We start from the raw sequence: 20,069 nt of genomic DNA on the forward strand, positions 1-20,069 counted from the left end.
CAAAGCACTTAGAGGCCTAATTCTTTTTTTATTTTGAAACTACATGTATTTTTAGTGCCGCGTAGTTTTTTGTAAATTTGGAGTGAAAGAAACATTTATATTAAAATTTTTTAAAATACCCCTACAAAAAAAACTCAACAAAGTTTAGATTTTATTTTTTATTTTACTTGTTTTTGTACATTTTTCAATAAAACTTTACGCAGAACTTGATATTGTCTATCTACAACTACTATAAAAATTTGGACCTTCTATCATCTAAGGATCCAGAGATATTTGACATCAAAAGTTAAAAACTTAGTATTCGGGAAATCGCAAAAACATAAAACACTCTACTCTACTAGGTTATAAAGCTACCGGTCCACGGTAAGTTAAGTGCAGACGTTCAGTAAACAAATAATTTTATAATCAAGGATATTTTATACTATAATATTTATATATATATATATATATATATATATATATATATATATATATATATATATATATATATATATATATATATATATCGTTGGAAAGAGAAGATTTCAGAGAATAATTTTCAATCATAACCCAAAAAAGTTAAAAAATTCAATTTTCGGATTTTGGGTGCCCTTAAGATGTGTTAAATTTTTTAGCGGGTATATTATATTGGTGCAGCATACGTTGTAAATCATTTTCACTTTGAGAGATTAGTATTGCGTCGTCTGCATAGCAGATTATTTAAAGTTGTTTTTCTCCCATTTGGTATCCGTTTTTAGTTCTTACTTTTATTATTATTTTATCCATGATCAGGTTGAACAATAGAGGACTCAGGGAACCCCCTGTCTTATCCCATTGCCAGGTACCATAGTCCTCTCTTGCGTACAAGAATTAATTTGACCCTGTCAAATGCCTTCTTAAAGTCCACGAAACATAACGCCGGTTTGTTGTATTCTAATGACTTCTCTTGAACCTGCCTCATTATAAATATATCGTGGATGCATGATCTTCTAGACCTACAACCTTGTTGTTGAACTGGCAATTGTAATAGCATTGTCTCTTCCCCCACGACCTCGTTTAAAAACAGATTTGACTGTTCTATTATAACAATAATTGTATGTATTTTTTAACGTATATATTAGTGTATTATTGATCTCATCTGTGACTGTTTTTGGGCATACATAATAGGGACTGGTCCCTCTACCCTTGTTTATGTATAATATTAATATTACCTTCTAAAGGAACACTTGGCAGCAACAGTGAATTGATTATCTTCGTTATTTAAAAGGTTTTTAAATTGAGCATTGAAAATGAAATGTTTTTATCAGAAATTGGTAATTACTAATGCATTAAACGCAGTTCAAATATATTTTAGCATTAATTAAACAAAATGATTAATAGTTTTCAATCGTTTAACCAAATTACTGATAGTAGTAGTATAAACAATAAATGTTTGAATTATGCTTTTAAATTTTACTTCCATACTTGATAATCAGGTGGTCAAGGTTTTGGATAAAAGCAAATAAAAAAGTACGTAAAATTATTTCGATTTATTATGTAACAATACGATGTAGAAGTAAGCAACAACGTCATTTTAACAGCGTTTAAAATTATCTAAATCGTTCTACCTTTGGACTCTATGCCTAATTATAATGCTATCAAATTTTATTTATTTATTTATTTATTTATTTATTTACTCACGGGCGAACCCATTTTCCTTCTAAGGCATCTTCTGAATTATTATAAGTTGGTAGAGACATACTGTTTCGCTGTATCAGGGTAAAAGACCATGAAACATAAAACATACATCAAGAACAGAAGATGTGCATCAATAATCATGACAAAAGCAGACACGAAAAAGAGAAAAGTCAAAGAAGCAGTCGCCATCATACTTAACGAAGAAAAATGTGTAGCCAAGCCATCAACAGAATATAGGCTTCGGTTGCTAACACTAAAAGAAGAAGTCAACAACAAGAATATACTATCAATAGCGGAGTAAAGGATGTCAGATAACAAGTCGCCTACATTCTTACACACAATACAAGACACAAATACAAAACTATGTCACAAACTTAAGTTACACAATTACATCTACGATACAGATTACACAAACATATTAATACAAAATATCACACAAAAACAGTCAGAATTTGATACTCCTAGAGTAATAATACCACCCTCAAAAGTTTTTTCAACCACACACATGCTGTGGAATACATTTTTGAAAAGACATAACCTAATAAAACTGGGTTATACATCTTCCCAGATTTTCAACGAAAATTTTGTTTTCGTTTATAAATTATTATAAAGTCCGTTCGTTCGTGCGTTGCCGTCCCTGCAATACTTGAAGCAGATCTACCGATGGACCCATATGTAGTTTTGTCTCCTGAATCCAAATCTGAAAACGGTATTTCGATATCTCAAACCATCTTCGAGATAACCGACCTCAAAGTCAACTTGCATCTCAGGACAGCCATTTAGGGTCTTTTAGCAATTTTTATATAGCGAGATACATAATTCTACAATGGGGGACACTGTTAAAAATGCATTAATCTTAATGTGTGTAAAAATGCAAATAAATTTTTTATCATATTTCAACCTATATAGCGCGTGACTTCGACTGACATCGGCTATAAACGCTTGTGATCAGGACCCTAAATTACTGTCCCGAGATGCAAGTCTTTGTTTCGTTTGACACATAAACGGCAAGTTGAAATGTCAAATAAATAAATTTTATTTATTAATGTTCATGTAGGTAATGTTAAATGGCAGATTACTATTTTTTTATTTGAGCTGTCTACCCAATGATATGTATTATGTACATTATTATGTACACATTATATACAGGGTGTCACTTAAGTTGGACACATATACAGTATGTCCCTGTAAGTTGTATCCATATGGAAAACTTTTTTATTATTAATTTTACGAAAAAAAGTTATTCTTTATAAAAAGCTCTGCATGGTCCAAAACCTAAGATTTATTCATTAAATATCAAATTTTTTGAAGATTATACGAGGTATGTCAAAAAGTTTGAATTTCACTCAAGAGTAAAGTAGCTTTATTTTTCGTAATATTGGAAATTGCTATTAGGAAAAGTTGTTTGGAATTAAAAACTATATTCTAATATGCAATTACATCTTTCTAATTGAAAAAAATTTTTTTTGAGAAATTATGGATAACTATCATTATTTTTTCAGTTATTTCAATTCTGATAACTCTTTTATTATTAATTTTACGAAAAAAGTGATTCTTAATAAAAAGTTCTGGATAGTCTAAAACTTAAAATACAACCATCTTATATCAAATTTTATCAATTTTATACGAGGTATGTCAAAAAAGATAAATTTAGATCAAAAGTAAAGTACCTTTATATTTCAGAATATTTCAATTAGAAGAATGTAATTACATACTGAAACATAGCTTTTAATTCTAAATAACTTTTCATAATAACAATTTTCGATATTGTGAAAAATAAACGTATTTTACTCTTGAGCGAAATTTGGCGAAAAGATGGTTGTATTTTAGATTTTAGACCATGCAGAACTTTTTATTAAGAATCGCTTTTTTCCGTAAAATTAATAATAAAAGAGTTATCTGAATTAAAATAACTGAAAATAATGTTACGTTATCCATAATTTTTCAAAACAAAATTTTTCAATTAGAAGGATGTAATTGCATACTAGAATCAGTGGCGGCTCGTACCACTTTAAGAAGGTAGTGCCACAACTCGGGCAGCCGCCAAAATTTTTAGTGACGGATTCACGATATTGTCAAAAAAAGGTATACTGACAACAAAAACTAAAAAAAAATATGCGCGGATACTTTTATCTTATGTACATATCTTAAGTTTATTGATCTGAGGTGCCAAGCAATTGTCCAACATTGATCAAAACACTTCCGTAAATTAATGAATAATAAAAACCTCTTAACCTACCACCAGCATTTACTGCTGATAGTGCTTGAAAATTGTTATTACGATTTAGTCTCTATTTACCAATTTATAAAAATAATACTATTTCATTATTCACACACATGCACAAATTTTTGTAATGTCACTTTTAAAGTTTACGATATATGAAGTTCATTCTTCTATTTTTTGGTTGCAAAGTTTTCAATGACTTTATAATTAAAATTATCAATACAATTTACAAAATGCTTTTCTGCAGATAGCATACCTAAAGCACTAGGTTTCGATGTAAACATCGAAAAACAGCGTTCTGCTTCAGATGTTGATATAGGAACGGTAACTAAAATACTTAAAAGTTTAATAGTTTCTTCAAATGTGCTTTTTAAACCTTCCCTCTACAATAAAACCGACAGCGAAACAGCCCCAGAGGTAGTACTTAATTCGTCTCGCTAATAGAGTACCTACTTTTAATTCAGTTTTAAACCGAGTTTTGCTTAAAAATTAAAATTGTCTCCATGGTTCATTAAGAAATAATTCGGAGAACTGATGCTTATAAGCAGAAAACTTCTCCGACATAAATAAATTAGAAGCAACTAAATGTCCGGAGAAGGTAGACCTTTGAAAGATCTGGTACTTTGAATAATATGAACCTTTAAGTCGTTGTCTAATTCGGCGCTAAAATTGACCAGCTCCTTAAATATGCCTCTATTTTCTGAATTTTCTTTTTCGTCGTGACCTCTTAAAGCTAACTCGAAAGCTCCACAACACCTTATAACATTTGTAGTTTTTTTTTCTAGCGAAAAACCACCAAAAATTTTTTTAAAATACTAATCTTTATTGTCAATTAATAAATTAAACTTAAGAAATAATCAAAATATTATCAAAATACCCACGATCATGATGCACTAAAAGTTTAATTATAAATACAAAAACTTTTTAACAGAAAATATACATAATAAAAGCGACAAACCAGCACGTAAAGAAACTCAAAATAAATAGACCTGGCTTCATACCCTCGTGCCTGGCACAGAGATTCTAATGTTAAGGTATACTAATAGTCCAATATAGCTCTTTCTCTGTCACTTACATATAATGCTCGTAAAATCTTTCTCTCTTTACTCGTGCCAGTACTGACTTCGGCGCGAAGGAGATTCTCTTGTCGAATACTCTCCGCTGTCGGCAGGGATTGTATTGCGCCCATAGTTGCCATATTTTATATCATTTATGAAGATCAAAAGAAATACACACAAAAAAATTAATAGGAATTAAAAAGTTTTGAAGATAAAAAATATGTTTATGGATAGTTAGCAAGGTAGTGCCATGGCTCTATGGCACTACCTCACGAGCCGCCACTGACTAAAATACAGTTTTTAATTCCAAACAAGTTTTCATAATAGCAATTTTCAATATTGTGACAAATAAAGCTACTTTACTTTACTCTTGAGTGAAATTCAAACTTTTTGACATACCTCGTATAATATTCAAAAGATTTGATATTTGATGGTTAAATCTTAGGTTTTGGACCATGCATAGCTTTTTATAAAGAATAACTTTTTTTCGTAAAATTAATAATAAAAAAGTTTTCCATATGGATACAACTTACCGGGACATACTGTATATGGGAAACTTTTTTATTTTTAATTTTTCGAAAAAACTTATTCTTCATAAAAAGTTCTGCATTCTCTAAAATCTAAGATTCAACCATCAGATATCAAATTTTATCTATATTAGACGAGGTATGTCAAAAAATATGAATTTCGCTAAAGAGTAAAGTAGGTACCTTAACTTATTTCACAATATTGAAAATTGTTATTATGAAAAGTTGTTTGGAATAAAAAATATTATTATGCAATTACATCCTTCTAACGGAAAAAAATATTTACGATTTTTCTCAAATTACGGATACCAACATCATTTTCATTTACTTTACACCTCTTTTATTTTTAATTTGACGAAAAAAATTTATTCTTCATAAAAAGCCCTTCATGGTCTAAGAACTAAGATGCAACCATCATAATATATCAAATGTTATATCAAAGTACACAATACCTTTATAGTTCACAATATTTAAATTAGAAGGATACAATTGCACATTAAAAATTAGTTTTTAATTTTATACAACTTTTAATAATAGTAATTTTCCATATTATGAATTAAAATACGTAAATAAACAAAGTTTTCGTTATGATAATTCTCGCATTTTAGCTTGTTTAAAATAATCTTTTGAGAACGATTTTCGGAGTTAAAATCGAAACGTCATACATTAGCTATTTAAAAACAATTTTCATTACACCAATATTTGTGGCTTAATCTCATATAAACATAATAGTATAAATAAACGTGTTTTAAAATGAAATTGTAGTTAATTCCTGTTAAATATAATAGGTGACGTAAAAATGACACAAGAAAATCGTTTCAGAATCATATTACATTTTATTATTTTACATTTATGTACAATTATTTAATTAATTTATAATTGGTGAAAGAGGTTAGTTTCATCCAGAAAAGTTACAGTACGTGGGCATTCCTATAAGTCTACAAAAGAAAAAGGAAAATTTTGGAAATGTTGCAATTTATTTCTCTACATAGTCTCCTTTTATCTCGATACACTTGACCCAGCGTTGCTCCAACTTCTTTAACCCGTCTGAAACATACCTTTTCTCGAGGTCTGCAAAATAGACTTCGGTGGCGGCGATGACCTCCTCATTCGACTTAAATTTCTGCCCAGCGAGTGTCTTTTTCGAGTTTGGAAACAAATAGTAGTCGCACGGGGCCAAATCTGGAGAATACGGCGGATGGGGCAACAGTTTGTAGCCCAATTCGACCAATTTGGCCATGGCGACGGCGGAGGTGTGAGCCGAGCACTTTTTTCTTTGTCAAATGGGGTCGTTTTTTCTTTAATTCGGCGTCGAATCGGCCCAATAATTCGGCATAATAGGGCCCTGTGATCGTTTTGTCACTTGCACTGTATTTTGGATTTAAACACGGTTTTAACGTCACTAGCTACCTCCACTACTTCCCTAGCTAAATATCGTTAACTGTTGATTGTTCGCTGCATCTCTAGCACTAGAATCTACTTCATTTCCTCGAATACCTACATGCGACGGGGTCCAAAGTATTATAATGTTTTTGTTTTTTTTTTTTTTGTCGAGAATACCTAATTTAGCTTTCAAGAGGGACAAATCAGATGTTTGGATACAACTACTGAATTGTCTGAATGGAGCTTTAAGAGGCTTACTATAGTTATTATTGTAGGTAATTATCAATGCTTATAGGGTGACATAAAGTTCGGCTGTATGGGTATTAGTCATCATCATCGACAGCTATTCCATCCATTCTCGGATGTAAGCCTTCCTTAGGTGCGTCCATTTTCACATACAACCAGACTTATATGGAATCTTCGGACATTTCTTATTATTTCGTGCGAATTAAAAAAACGCACATGAAGTCAAACAATATTTACTTTAAAGCCATTTAATAACAAATACATAAAAATTAAATAAAACAATAAAGTATTTAAAAACAAATTGAAACTATAAGTTTTTTTGGTAATCAGTGTTATCACCTCTAGTCCTTATGCAAGCTTCAATTTGCGTGGGCACGCTCCTAATCAAATTATCAACATTTCTTTGTGGTAGGTTGCTCCATTCTTCAAGAGCAGCTTGTACTAGCCGTGCGGTGTTTTGTGGATTATTCCGGTGAGCTCTAATTTTTCTGTTAAGCATATCCCACAAATATTCTATGGGGTTAAGCTCGGGTGAGCAAGCAGGCCACTCCAAACAAGGGATACCTTCTGCTTCAATGAAGTCTCTAGTCACTCTAATGGTATGTGGAGGTCCATTATCATGCATGAAAATTAAATTTTCTCCTGTTGCACCTCTCCAGAGCCTAACTACAGGTTACAACATACGTGTGAGCAGTAAAAGTTGATTGGACGAAAATTTAAGAAGTTTTTTTACGGATCACAATTCCTCACCAGAACATTGCACTTCCCCTTTTATTTGTGAACAGATCTGACAGTTTTCGTTCTTGCTTGTCTTCCTCGACCTCTAAGTACACGATTTCGTGGGCCATCTGATTTTACACAAATCCTGACTTTTTCTGAAAATAGCACATTTTGTCAATTCCCAATGTTCCAATTTTGGTGTAGTGAAGACTACACTACTGGTGATTCCATATGGTTGTGTGTATTTTTGTTCGTTTACGTCCATTGTCATCCGCGTTTGCTAGTAGTAATTTTGGTCGATTTCTGTCACTAATTATGTTCTAATTTGTGCTGTTCTTACTACTTTCTCCAGGATTATATTAAAAAGGAGAAGTGACAGCGCGTCTCCTTGTTTCAGACCACTATTTTAAACGATTCTGACAGTTCGTTGCCTATCCGTACGCTGAATCTACAACCATTTACGCATATCTTAACAAGCTGGATAAGTTTTTTTTTTGGAACTGAAAGTTCTGCCGTTGCATTTCACATCTGATCCCTTTTAATGCTGTCGTATGCTTGTCGAAAATCTAGGAAGATATTTTGGATAGTTCTGTTGAATTCCCAACTTTTTGAAGCAGCTGCGTTAGAGTAAAAATCTGATCTATGGTCGATCTATTTTTTCTGAATACGGCTTGGTATTCCTTTGTGAAATTTTCTACAAAATGTGTTAGCCTACTTAATAGGATGTTCGATCAAATTTTGTACGCCGCATTAAGTAGGGAGATGCCTCTAGAATTAGAACACCTGGTTATGTCTCCCTTTTTATGGATCATTACACTTTCGGGCCATTTTGTTGATATTTTCTCTTCGTTACATATAAGAAGTGTTAGTACTTTGTGTAACTGTCTATCTACAGTTTCTTCTCCGTACTTTAGGAATTCGTCCTTTATATTGTCGGTGTCTGGAGCTGGCACTTTCCTTTTAGATTCAGAGAATTTCAATCTGTTCGACTTGGCCCGATTCTTTAAGAATATTTTTGCGATATTGACTGTTTCTAAACTGGAAGAATATAAATACAGTTGAGTCCACGAGTCTTTACCCGTGCGTAATTAATACCTGGTGAGATAAAACACATACTTTTTATTTAGCATCATTCTCTTGCACGCATGAAATTAATGATAAACCAGCTGCCGCCTGTTATTTAAGTAAAAACACATGTTATTTTTATGAACGATTAAGACTCAGTGTATTGAAAAGAGATAGTTACAAAGAAAGACGATTGGGGATGTCTTCACATATTTTAAGTTTAATTTCTGACGTTTTGGTTTGTTTATTTTTGTGGCTGTCAGTTTGTTGAATTTTTTGCTGTTATTTTGTCGAGTTTTTGCATTTTGAAGTTTTTTATAGTATACAAACAGTTGTTTTCACAACTAATTTTATATTCTTCTTCTTCTTCTTCCTCCTCTTTATAAGCAATTCTGCTTGTTCATTGGCGGATTGATATCTCTATGGAAGGTTGTCACTCCATCTTTTGCGCGGTCGGCAGATACTTCTGCCGATTGGTGATTTATCTCGTGCTATTTTGACCACACGTGTCTCCCCCATTCTGGTTATGTGGTTGTTCCATTCTTTTTTTCTATTTAGTGTCCATTCGTTTATACACTGTACGTTACATTGTCTTCTAATATCTTCGCTCCTCTTTCGATCTCTCAGTGTATTTCCTGTAATTCTTCTCAGTACTCTCATCTCTGCCGTTTCTAGTAGTCTTTGTGTTGTGGCTGTATCGGGTCTTGTTTCTGATGCATATGTCATTATTGGTCTTACACTGGCTTTATAAATTCTTGACTTCATCTCAGTGTTAATATGTCGGTTTCGCCATATAGTGTTATTAAGGCATCCTGCCAATCTAATTGCTTTTTGTACTTGATTTCTCACTTCTTTGTCTAGGTCTCCGTAACTTGACAATGTAATTCCAAGGTATTTTACTTCCATTACTTGTTCAATACTGATACCATCAATTTCTATTTTGCATCTGATTGGTTCTTTACTGATTACTATTGTTTTGGTTTTCTGAGATGAAATTGTCATATTGAATTCTTTTGCTCTTATGTTAAATCTGTGGACTAATCTTTGCAGACTATCTTCATCTTGGGCTATCAATATTGCATCGTCTGCGTAGCAGAGCATTTTTACTTCTTTGTTTCCCATTCTATAACCTCTTCCTTTGTTGACGTTTTTGATGATTTAATCCATGATTAAATTGAAAAGCATAGGACTCAATGAGTCTCCCTGTCTTATTCCGCTGCCTATATCTATAGGTTCTGTAAGTTGTCCATCTATTCTGACTTCCATTTTGTTGTTTTGGTAGATGTTATCAATAGTTTTTATGATATCTAGAGGGACTTCTTTATTATACAGAAGATGGACTACATCTTTGAGTCTTACTCTGTCAAATGCTTTCTTTAAGTCAATCAGACATAGAAATGCTGGTCTATTATACTCTAGTGATTTCTCAGTAATTTGCTTTATGACGAATATTGCATCTGTACACGATCTTCCAGTACGAAAACCCTGTTGTTCATCTGCTAAACTTATCCTCTGATTCATTACGTCTTGTAAGATTTTAGTTGTAAGTTTTAGGATAGTATTTAACAAGTTGATAGCTCTGTAGTTTTCTGGCTGCTTTTTATCTCCTTTTTTGAATAGTAGAATTAGTTCGCTCGTTCTCTACTCTTCCGGTATTTTATTGTGTTTTATGATTTTGTTAATTAATGTTGTTAATTGTTCTGTCATTTTATATTGGAGTTAGAAATTTTGTGATAAGTTTATGTTATTTTAAGATAAATTTTGACGACGTACAAAGCTAACCTCATTGTTGACACAGTTGAATGCTTGTGTTTAAGGTTCCGCCAAAGTGAATGAAATATCAAAAAGAAAATATGTTATTGAATTTTTTTATAAATTGTTTATTTATTTATTAATCAATGATAATAAGATAATTTATTAAGCTACTTCAAATGTAGCTGTAATGATGCACCAAAATTTTAAAGGAAAACGTAAATTTGACATTCTATTTATTTGATAACGTCAAATTTTATACTATAACCCGTGATCGGAATAATATCCACGTGCCGTTGCGTTCAATAAATTTCCGACTTATTTCGTATGCTTTAAATGATGACGCACAGGTAAAGACTCGCGGACTCAACTGTATATAATGATAGAAATAAAGTTGCACTTATCGTTGATCATTAGGGGAATACCTCATTTCTGCATTCAATATATTCTTGCATTCAAAAATTTAACTATTTTTTATACATTTCAGACCAAGGTAGCATCCCGTTCTGGTTCTCAGCACAGCTTAGACGAAGCCGGCAGGTCGCGGTCAGGTTCCACAGTTACAAGTCCAACAATTCCAGAAGATAAACCATTGGCGTAGGACACTAAATTTCTACTTAACCATCAAACGATCACATCAGTACGCCAGCCGATATGCCTTGATAAAAAGCTTGTCCAAGAAAAAATACACATGCGTTTGATTTATTTAATACCTAGTTGTTACTATTTTTATCGCCAATTCTATACCTATTTTATCGCCTTAGCTCGGAGGTTTATGTAATGTTATATTCTAGTTTTGTTAAGGGGTCAAATTGCATCTTGAGTATTTAAATTGGCCTAAACTAGTAATTCTAAAACTACTGTAAGAGCGCCATCACACTAGGTTGCTTTGGCAACGTGTTCAGAGCTTCGCAGCAGTGTGACGTAATCTATACATGCCAGATGTGACGGCAGCGAAATACGAAACAACTGAATACATTTTGTACATTGCTGTGAATCTCTTTATAGCCTTCTACGGAGTGGTCGGAAAGTTCCTTTCCTAATTTTCTTCATTTGCGGCATCTTTTTTTTTTATTTAAATTTAAGGCGCATCAACCTATATGGTTATTAGCGCCGCTCGGTATTACAAAGTTTATGTTTACAATTTGTTGATATATAGATAGATACATAAATTAACATTAATACATATACATAGATTTTCATATACATTGATTTTTACAGTGTTGATATTTGGTTGTAGATCCATTTCAAAAAACTTAAAACTGACGAAAAGTCACAGTCCTCTTCGAAACACTCACGTAGCGTTATCGGTAGTTTACACTTAAGCTGTTACCGCACTTACCGCACATTGGATTAACACTTCCAGTAAATATGGTATTCATTTGATTACTAGTCTTTGTTAAACTCATGTCTAAAAAGGGTTTTCTGACAATCCTTATTCTTGTACTTGATCGCTATCTATTTCGGAGGAGGAATATAATACATCCAGCTGTTTAGATATTTTACGTTTAATTTTTGTACAACGTGTTTTCATGATTTTTTCATCGAACAGAGGATATATGTTGTCTAATAATTCTAGTAATCCCTCAATATCTTTTGTGAAAGTTTGAGCAACATTCAATGTGTTAGCTGAACCATATGCGTTTTCAAAGAAGTGTATCGTTTCTTGATAATTAAGAACAGTGTGATTTTTTTCGTCTTCGAAAAATGCTTTAGTTGGTTCCATCTGTTTCTTTATATCAAGAGTCTCTCTTGTTTGGGTAGTTTTCTTCTTTTTTGAACGTGTATCTGTAGTAGGTCGTTTAAAGCATTCAGGAGTATCAGGTGGTGTTACTGTTTCGGAAAAAGATCTTTTGCTCTGTATTTGTAGCGTCGGCTCTTCGTTAATTTGTGAAGTGAACGATGATTCATTGATTTCTGGTCCGGGTTCATTAACGTTTATATCTTTATTTGTGGGCGGGTTCTCGGTTTCTGGCTTTGGTGTGTCGCATTTGTTTGTTATATTAAAGTCTTTATTTTTGTGTTGTTTAGATTGACTATCTTCTACAAAATGATTTGATTCAGAATGGATTTGTGCTGAATGTATTGTCACATCAGATATAGTGTCTGCTGTAGTTACCGTGTTATTTATTACTGAACTGGAGTTATTGTTTTTTTGAGGACAGTTTGAGGCTACATGATCAATATTTTTACAAATATAACATGAATGTTGGTCTAAAGACATACAAATTCTGTTGGTTGTATTGTTATTACAAATTAATAAGGATTCAGGAAGTATTAGGTCGACTAAAGGTGAAATATATACCTGTCTGCGGAAACTTAGTATGTGTTGAAATTCAGGACGAGATGTGCCAATTCTAAGGAATGATATGGGAGACATAAGTTTAACACCTAGTTTCTGTAGTTCTGTTTCTAGAATAGTATGTGGACTTGATGGGGATACATTGGATAATATTAGTCGTTCACTAGGAGTAATTAATCTTCTTCCTTGTATAATTTGATTGTTAACTCTGATTTTTCCTTGATGAATATTGATAAAGTTGTCCACTAATTCTTCTTTAGATAAATAAATACAAATTCTGTTATTAGATATACGTGAGATGAATAGTATATCTTTTGGAGATATAACTGATCCAAGTGATATAAGGTAATCTTAAAGTTTTACATTTTCCAATGAACTGAACACAACAGATTGCTTTCTGGATGGAAAACTAGCATTAGAAGGAGTACTGGTAATGGATGAATACGTTTTTATAGGTGTTGGTGGTGGAATAGAGCTCATTTCTTGAGCTAATTCGGAATTGATGTTATCCATTTAAATAAATGTTGAAATAAGTCATTTGATCTGATTACGGTCCTGTATTAAGACAATAACAAGCCAATTGACCGGTGTAAAACACAAAAAGATAACAAATTCTTGTTTGTAATTGAAATAATTTAAGGTTATTCTTGTGTTATTAAATGGTTATTCTTGTTATTACTGATGATTGATGTAATGTAATATAACTTACAGAGCCCCTGATGCAACTCCTACTCAGGAACTTCACCAACTCACTCTTGTAATTTTTGAACGGGTATATCTAACGTAAAATGCACTTAATTTAAGAGACGATATTTAGCTACTGTACTGGTTAACTTCCAGGTCATTTGCGGCATCTGAATTAAAAACTTTAAACAAAAACACCAGTTTTGAGGCTCAATAAAAAACCAGGGCCCGGATTACGTACACTCGATACGCATCGTATCCGCCATGTTTTACTGTAGCGCCTTATGGGACAACATGGCGGATACGATGCGTATCGAGTGTACGTAATCCGGGCCCAGGTTTTTTTTCTAAAAAAAACCAGTTGATTTAAACCAAGATTTTAAGCATGTTGGTTTAAACCTGCCAACCCTGGTTTGCGGACAGTAAGAGTAAAATGGGGTGGAGAGTCATATTGTTGAAAATAAACAGTGTGAGCAGTTCCCTGAACTCTCAAGTGCGGTTCATGCGATGGAACGCCGTCAAACATTGGGCACGTTCACCAGACCAGTGCGCTGTGTCAGCGCTTTGAAACTGTTTAAGCTTTTTCTGGTAAATGTCACTGTGAATTTAAGCTAAACTTCAACGTTTTGACAAAGCCGTCGCCATTTTATTCAGCGTAGATTTACACCGCTTAATATAGTTAACGTGTTTAGGAAATTTATTGTAATGGCGCGCTATTTGAAAATATTTACTTTTACAATAGTTTTAATTATAAAGTACATAATTGAAACTAAGGAGATACATAATTGTATATGCTCACGAAATTGTAAATCTGTGTATTAAGGAACAATATTTTCAACATAATTCATATTTCTCGTGACATTATTTATTTCTTTCTAATGGGAATACATCATCCAATGGTTCTGCCTAGTCCAGCACAGCATTAACAGCACCAGAAATTATTTCTTGTTCATTATCAAACAACAATAAAGGTAAAATATTATCCATTTTTGAATTAAATTTGTTTGACACGTCCAAGTTATCGTTGAACGATAGTTATAAACAAAAACAACGAATCTCGTTTTAGGTTAAGTTCATAGAACAGGTGAGAATACAAAACAAAACCAACTATCAGTGTCAAACGGAAAAATACCATTCACCAGACTGAAACGTAGTTTTAAAGCGCTGAAACACAGCTGTTTAGTCGAAACGTAAACCGAGTATTACTGGTGAACGCGGCCATTGGCGCGGTGTTGACACATTATTATTACTGTAAAGGGATTTTCCAGTCACCCTATAGATATATCTAACATAGCTTGATAAACTGTTAAATTCATATAAAATGATATGAATATAAGATAATCGTGTGAACAAAACTCATCAAAGCAAAAGAGAAATTTATTTAACTAAGTTATTATATAATAACTAATAACAGTTATTGGTTAAAGGAATATAAAGAGAAAGACCTCGAAATGCAATGTTCTATTTACTAACAAAGAAAAAAGCAATTATCCGTATAAATATGCAATCTATTCGATAATTTCACGAAAAGCAGGTTGCAAATAATTTATTTTATATTGATCTTTTTGTATGTCATTGATAAAGCTCGACCGTCATTTTACATGACAATGGCTGCAGATACGTGAGCATTCATAACCTTCTTAATAGAAGGAAGGGATTTTTTACACTGTAAAACAGTGCCTTCTTTATTCTGCTTGGCCGAGCTCCTGGCCACGCTGCTATAGCAGCCTACTGTTATAAATATATAAAAAAAAAGTATCGGATGTAAAATTTTATTAATAAAAATGTGGAAAATTAAAAAGCACGATTTTTTTTATATATGGTTCCTTCGAAATGCAGCTCTCTCAGTGTATCAGTTTTTATTAAGCAAAATATACCTAAGTTAAAAAACCATCAACATCTCATTGTAAGTTCAGTTTTTCGCTTTTTATCACCAACTCACCTTCTATTTTCTTATAATCGTTTAACGTTGTTTTAATAAAAACTTAGTTTTTTTATAGAAAAAGTTTACTATATTACTTGGGAAATAAGCCACAATTTAAGTTGAAAATTAAATTTATTGACGTTTCGACTTCCACTTTGGAAATCGTTATCAGAATACTTCGATTTCCGAAGTGGAAGTCGAAACGTCAATAAAATTAATTTTCAACTTAAATTGTGGCTTATTTCACAAGTAAAATAGTAAATTGCATAAGATGCCACAAAGAAATAGCTTCAGAACAATAAAAAAAAGTTTTTTTAGAAGAGGATAAAACACTTTTTTCTAGACAATTTTTTATCTTGATCTTTTAAGTCTTGTTCTTAATCCACTTCTATAGTTTAAGTTAATATATTCGATAACGGATATCTGTTATGTGGGGTGCCATGTTCTCGTTCATCATTGAGTTAATTTTAATTTTTCATCGATTTTTCAGATTTAATTTCACTTTTTGGTTTGTATTTATTATTTTATTCCTGTCCTTGTTTGTTATTCTCTTGTTGATATTTTGTGTTATTGATTTTTTTTCGTACCTAGAAATTTATGCCCAGATTTTTTTATACCATAGTATAGCTATGTTGATTTACTTTTCTCTTGTTATTTTCTGAAGCATAAAATTTAATAAATTTTTAGCTATAAGAGGTTTGCTCCAAACCGTCACAAAAACCGTTCTTGAACGGTTACGAGTATGCGCAGATGCGCAGTAACGAGAAATGTGTTACTGCACATAATTATTCGTTATTGCGCATGCGTCTATCGAGTTGGAACAAACCTATGGCCTAAAGCACTTTTTTCTACGATGTTTTAGCAGAGACATGTAAAGAGGATAGACTTGGCTAGGGATATGCCACTCAATGCATCGAGGTGTAACGCCGACATAGGATTGAGTGGTCTAGCCATATTTGTCAGTCACATGTGAAAAGTCGCTTGGTTAAAAGAGATAGATAGACCACCGATCGACTGTTTACATGCTGTTTCCGCGTTACGCTTTTTTGGTGAGTATGCCGAGTCTAGGCTTAATATGTCAATGTGTTTTAGTGGTGTAATCATTCAAAATGGCTGGTGGGTGCCATTTTCTAAAGTTAGTTTAAATGAGATCATAGAGCAAGTAAAACCATTTAAAAGCTCTGGTATCACTCACGGAATCTGTCACGAAGTTTCAAAATTTATTATCTCCATTATATTTTCAATGATTGAGTAATTACAAACTACTAATAATTTGGTAGTATTCAGCTTTAATGAAAACTACTTGAACTGGTCAATATATTTTCTAGCTTTCCATAACTTAATTCAATTTGTTTTTAAATTATGTTGCGAAGTTGCAAAGTTTTCGTGTTTCTAGAAACATACTAAGTGACACAAAAGTTTTCAAATGTGTGTCACATGCTATTTTTATTGATCGAAAATGGCTAGGACGCCATATTTTTGACAAACATCAATAAAAAATTAATTCTATCAGAATGCGGGAAACTTTAATAATAAGCTGATTTGCTTATCCAAGTTATCGTTGAACGATAGTTATAAACAAAAACAACGAATCTCGTTTTAGGTTAAGTTCATAGAACAGGTGAGAATACAAAACAAAACCAACTATCAGTGTCAAACGGAAAAATACCATTCACCAGACTGAAACGTAGTTTTAAAGCGCTGAAACACAGCTGTTTAGTCGAAACGTAAACCGAGTATTACTGGTGAACGCGGCCATTGGCGCGGTGTTGACACATTATTATTACTGTAAAGGGATTTTCCAGTCACCCTATAGATATATCTAACATAGCTTGATAAACTGTTAAATTCATATAAAATGATATGAATATAAGATAATCGTGTGAACAAAACTCATCAAAGCAAAAGAGAAATTTATTTAACTAAGTTATTATATAATAACTAATAACAGTTATTGGTTAAAGGAATATAAAGAGAAAGACCTCGAAATGCAATGTTCTATTTACTAACAAAGAAAAAAGCAATTATCCGTATAAATATGCAATCTATTCGATAATTTCACGAAAAGCAGGTTGCAAATAATTTATTTTATATTGATCTTTTTGTATGTCATTGATAAAGCTCGACCGTCATTTTACATGACAATGGCTGCAGATACGTGAGCATTCATAACCTTCTTAATAGAAGGAAGGGATTTTTTACACTGTAAAACAGTGCCTTCTTTATTCTGCTTGGCCGAGCTCCTGGCCACGCTGCTATAGCAGCCTACTGTTATAAATATATAAAAAAAAAGTATCGGATGTAAAATTTTATTAATAAAAATGTGGAAAATTAAAAAGCACGATTTTTTTTATATATGGTTCCTTCGAAATGCAGCTCTCTCAGTGTATCAGTTTTTATTAAGCAAAATATACCTAAGTTAAAAAACCATCAACATCTCATTGTAAGTTCAGTTTTTCGCTTTTTATCACAAAAACCGTTCTTGAACGGTTACGAGTATGCGCAGATGCGCAGTAACGAGAAATGTGTTACTGCACATAATTATTCGTTATTGCGCATGCGTCTATCGAGTTGGAACAAACCTATGGCCTAAAGCACTTTTTTCTACGATGTTTTAGCAGAGACATGTAAAGAGGATAGACTTGGCTAGGGATATGCCACTCAATGCATCGAGGTGTAACGCCGACATAGGATTGAGTGGTCTAGCCATATTTGTCAGTCACATGTGAAAAGTCGCTTGGTTAAAAGAGATAGATAGACCACCGATCGACTGTTTACATGCTGTTTCCGCGTTACGCTTTTTTGGTGAGTATGCCGAGTCTAGGCTTAATATGTCAATGTGTTTTAGTGGTGTAATCATTCAAAATGGCTGGTGGGTGCCATTTTCTAAAGTTAGTTTAAATGAGATCATAGAGCAAGTAAAACCATTTAAAAGCTCTGGTATCACTCACGGAATCTGTCACGAAGTTTCAAAATTTATTATCTCCATTATATTTTCAATGATTGAGTAATTACAAACTACTAATAATTTGGTAGTATTCAGCTTTAATGAAAACTACTTGAACTGGTCAATATATTTTCTAGCTTTCCATAACTTAATTCAATTTGTTTTTAAATTATGTTGCGAAGTTGCAAAGTTTTCGTGTTTCTAGAAACATACTAAGTGACACAAAAGTTTTCAAATGTGTGTCACATGCTATTTTTATTGATCGAAAATGGCTAGGACGCCATATTTTTGACAAACATCAATAAAAAATTAATTCTATCAGAATGCGGGAAACTTTAATAATAAGCTGATTTGCTTCAGCGTTTTTTTCCATATTACCACCATCGAGCATTGAGCGGTCGCCATTTTGAACTTATCGAGTGTCACAAGAGCCGTTAAATATGATATTACTTGCCATATGATACCGTTTAAAATATAAGAAAATAGAAGCCGTTCATCATTTTGAATTATTATTCGGTCACTGAAACGTCATCGAAAACAAAGTACAGATACTTTGGTTCAGTTCTCCAAAAATATATTAAATTTTTTGTTGTTCCGAAACTTGATAATTGCTTTTAATATAGATCAATTGCTCAGGCATGTATCATTAAGATTGTTCAATGAGTACCCAAGATCAATTAGATCCCTTCTTATTCGGTGAAGTAATTTTAGTTATGCATTTATTAATAGCATTGTAAAAGGTTTATTTAATTTATTTAACAATTGTGGGTTGCTAAAGTATACACGGAAAATGTAGATTATACATTTGTAATTTATTTTAAATAAAGCAACATCTAAATCGAAAATATTTTCTGTCATAATATTATATTGTTTGTCATTAGATTTGACATCACATAAAAGTCACGCCAATATTCTTTTTGTTATCTTCTATTTACATAGGATAATTCAACGGCTATCGGTTAGTCATTTCCATCGTCTTGTTGGATATTCTCGAAATTTTCCTACACATTTGGATAATACGGTAGTTCTCGAGACACCGATGGAACAGCAGTTTTCCCAACATTATGATCAATATTACGACTTACCAATACCTACCTCTGTAGGCCTATTAGAACCTGAAGCAGAGCAGTATCGCCAATCTCAGAATACTTGTTTGTGTTATTATTCACCTCTAAATAACGTCATAGATCTTCAAGCATCCATAGAACAACCACGTTTGCAGAAACGTGATGAAGTTAAAGATTCCCATAATTATACACTGAGCGTTGTAAACCTTGCAACACCTGTCCTTCAAGAGCAAGTCCTTCAGCACCAAGATGATATTACGTGTCCATCCACATCTACTGGTAAGCTTTTACCGACCATCTCCCAACAAACTGATGAAAACAGTGACCCATATGCTACAGATGGAAGCTCAAATGTTGATTTTAATCCAAATGATTTTGATTCTTTAAGTTCTTCTGATGAACGTGATCATCATAGTTCAATTTTAAACCAACAAGATGCCCTAGTGTCTGCGGAAGAAATACCAGAAATCACCAAGTCTCATAAGCGAAAAAGAAACCCAGATATTTGGAGAAG

At 32.6% G+C, this 20,069-nt stretch overlaps 1 protein-coding gene across 5 annotated transcripts in view; it reads left to right on the forward strand.

Annotated features, from left to right (window-relative positions):
- Nucleotides 1-11,341, forward strand: part of LOC114331756 (uncharacterized protein F13E6.1) — a 77,523-nt gene extending 66,182 nt beyond the window's left edge. For all 5 annotated transcript variants that reach the window (XM_050648220.1, XM_050648219.1, XM_028281405.2 and 2 more), the window contains one exon: nt 11,119-11,341. In XM_050648220.1, coding sequence (XP_050504177.1) covers nt 11,119-11,232 — 114 coding nt within the window. In that variant the 3' untranslated portion in view covers nt 11,233-11,341. The remainder of the gene's footprint in view (nt 1-11,118) is intronic.
- Nucleotides 11,342-20,069: the final 8,728 nt, after the last annotated feature.

This window comes from Diabrotica virgifera, chromosome 4, assembly GCF_917563875.1.
Source record: "Diabrotica virgifera virgifera chromosome 4, PGI_DIABVI_V3a".
Lineage (NCBI taxonomy): Eukaryota > Metazoa > Arthropoda > Insecta > Coleoptera > Chrysomelidae > Diabrotica > Diabrotica virgifera.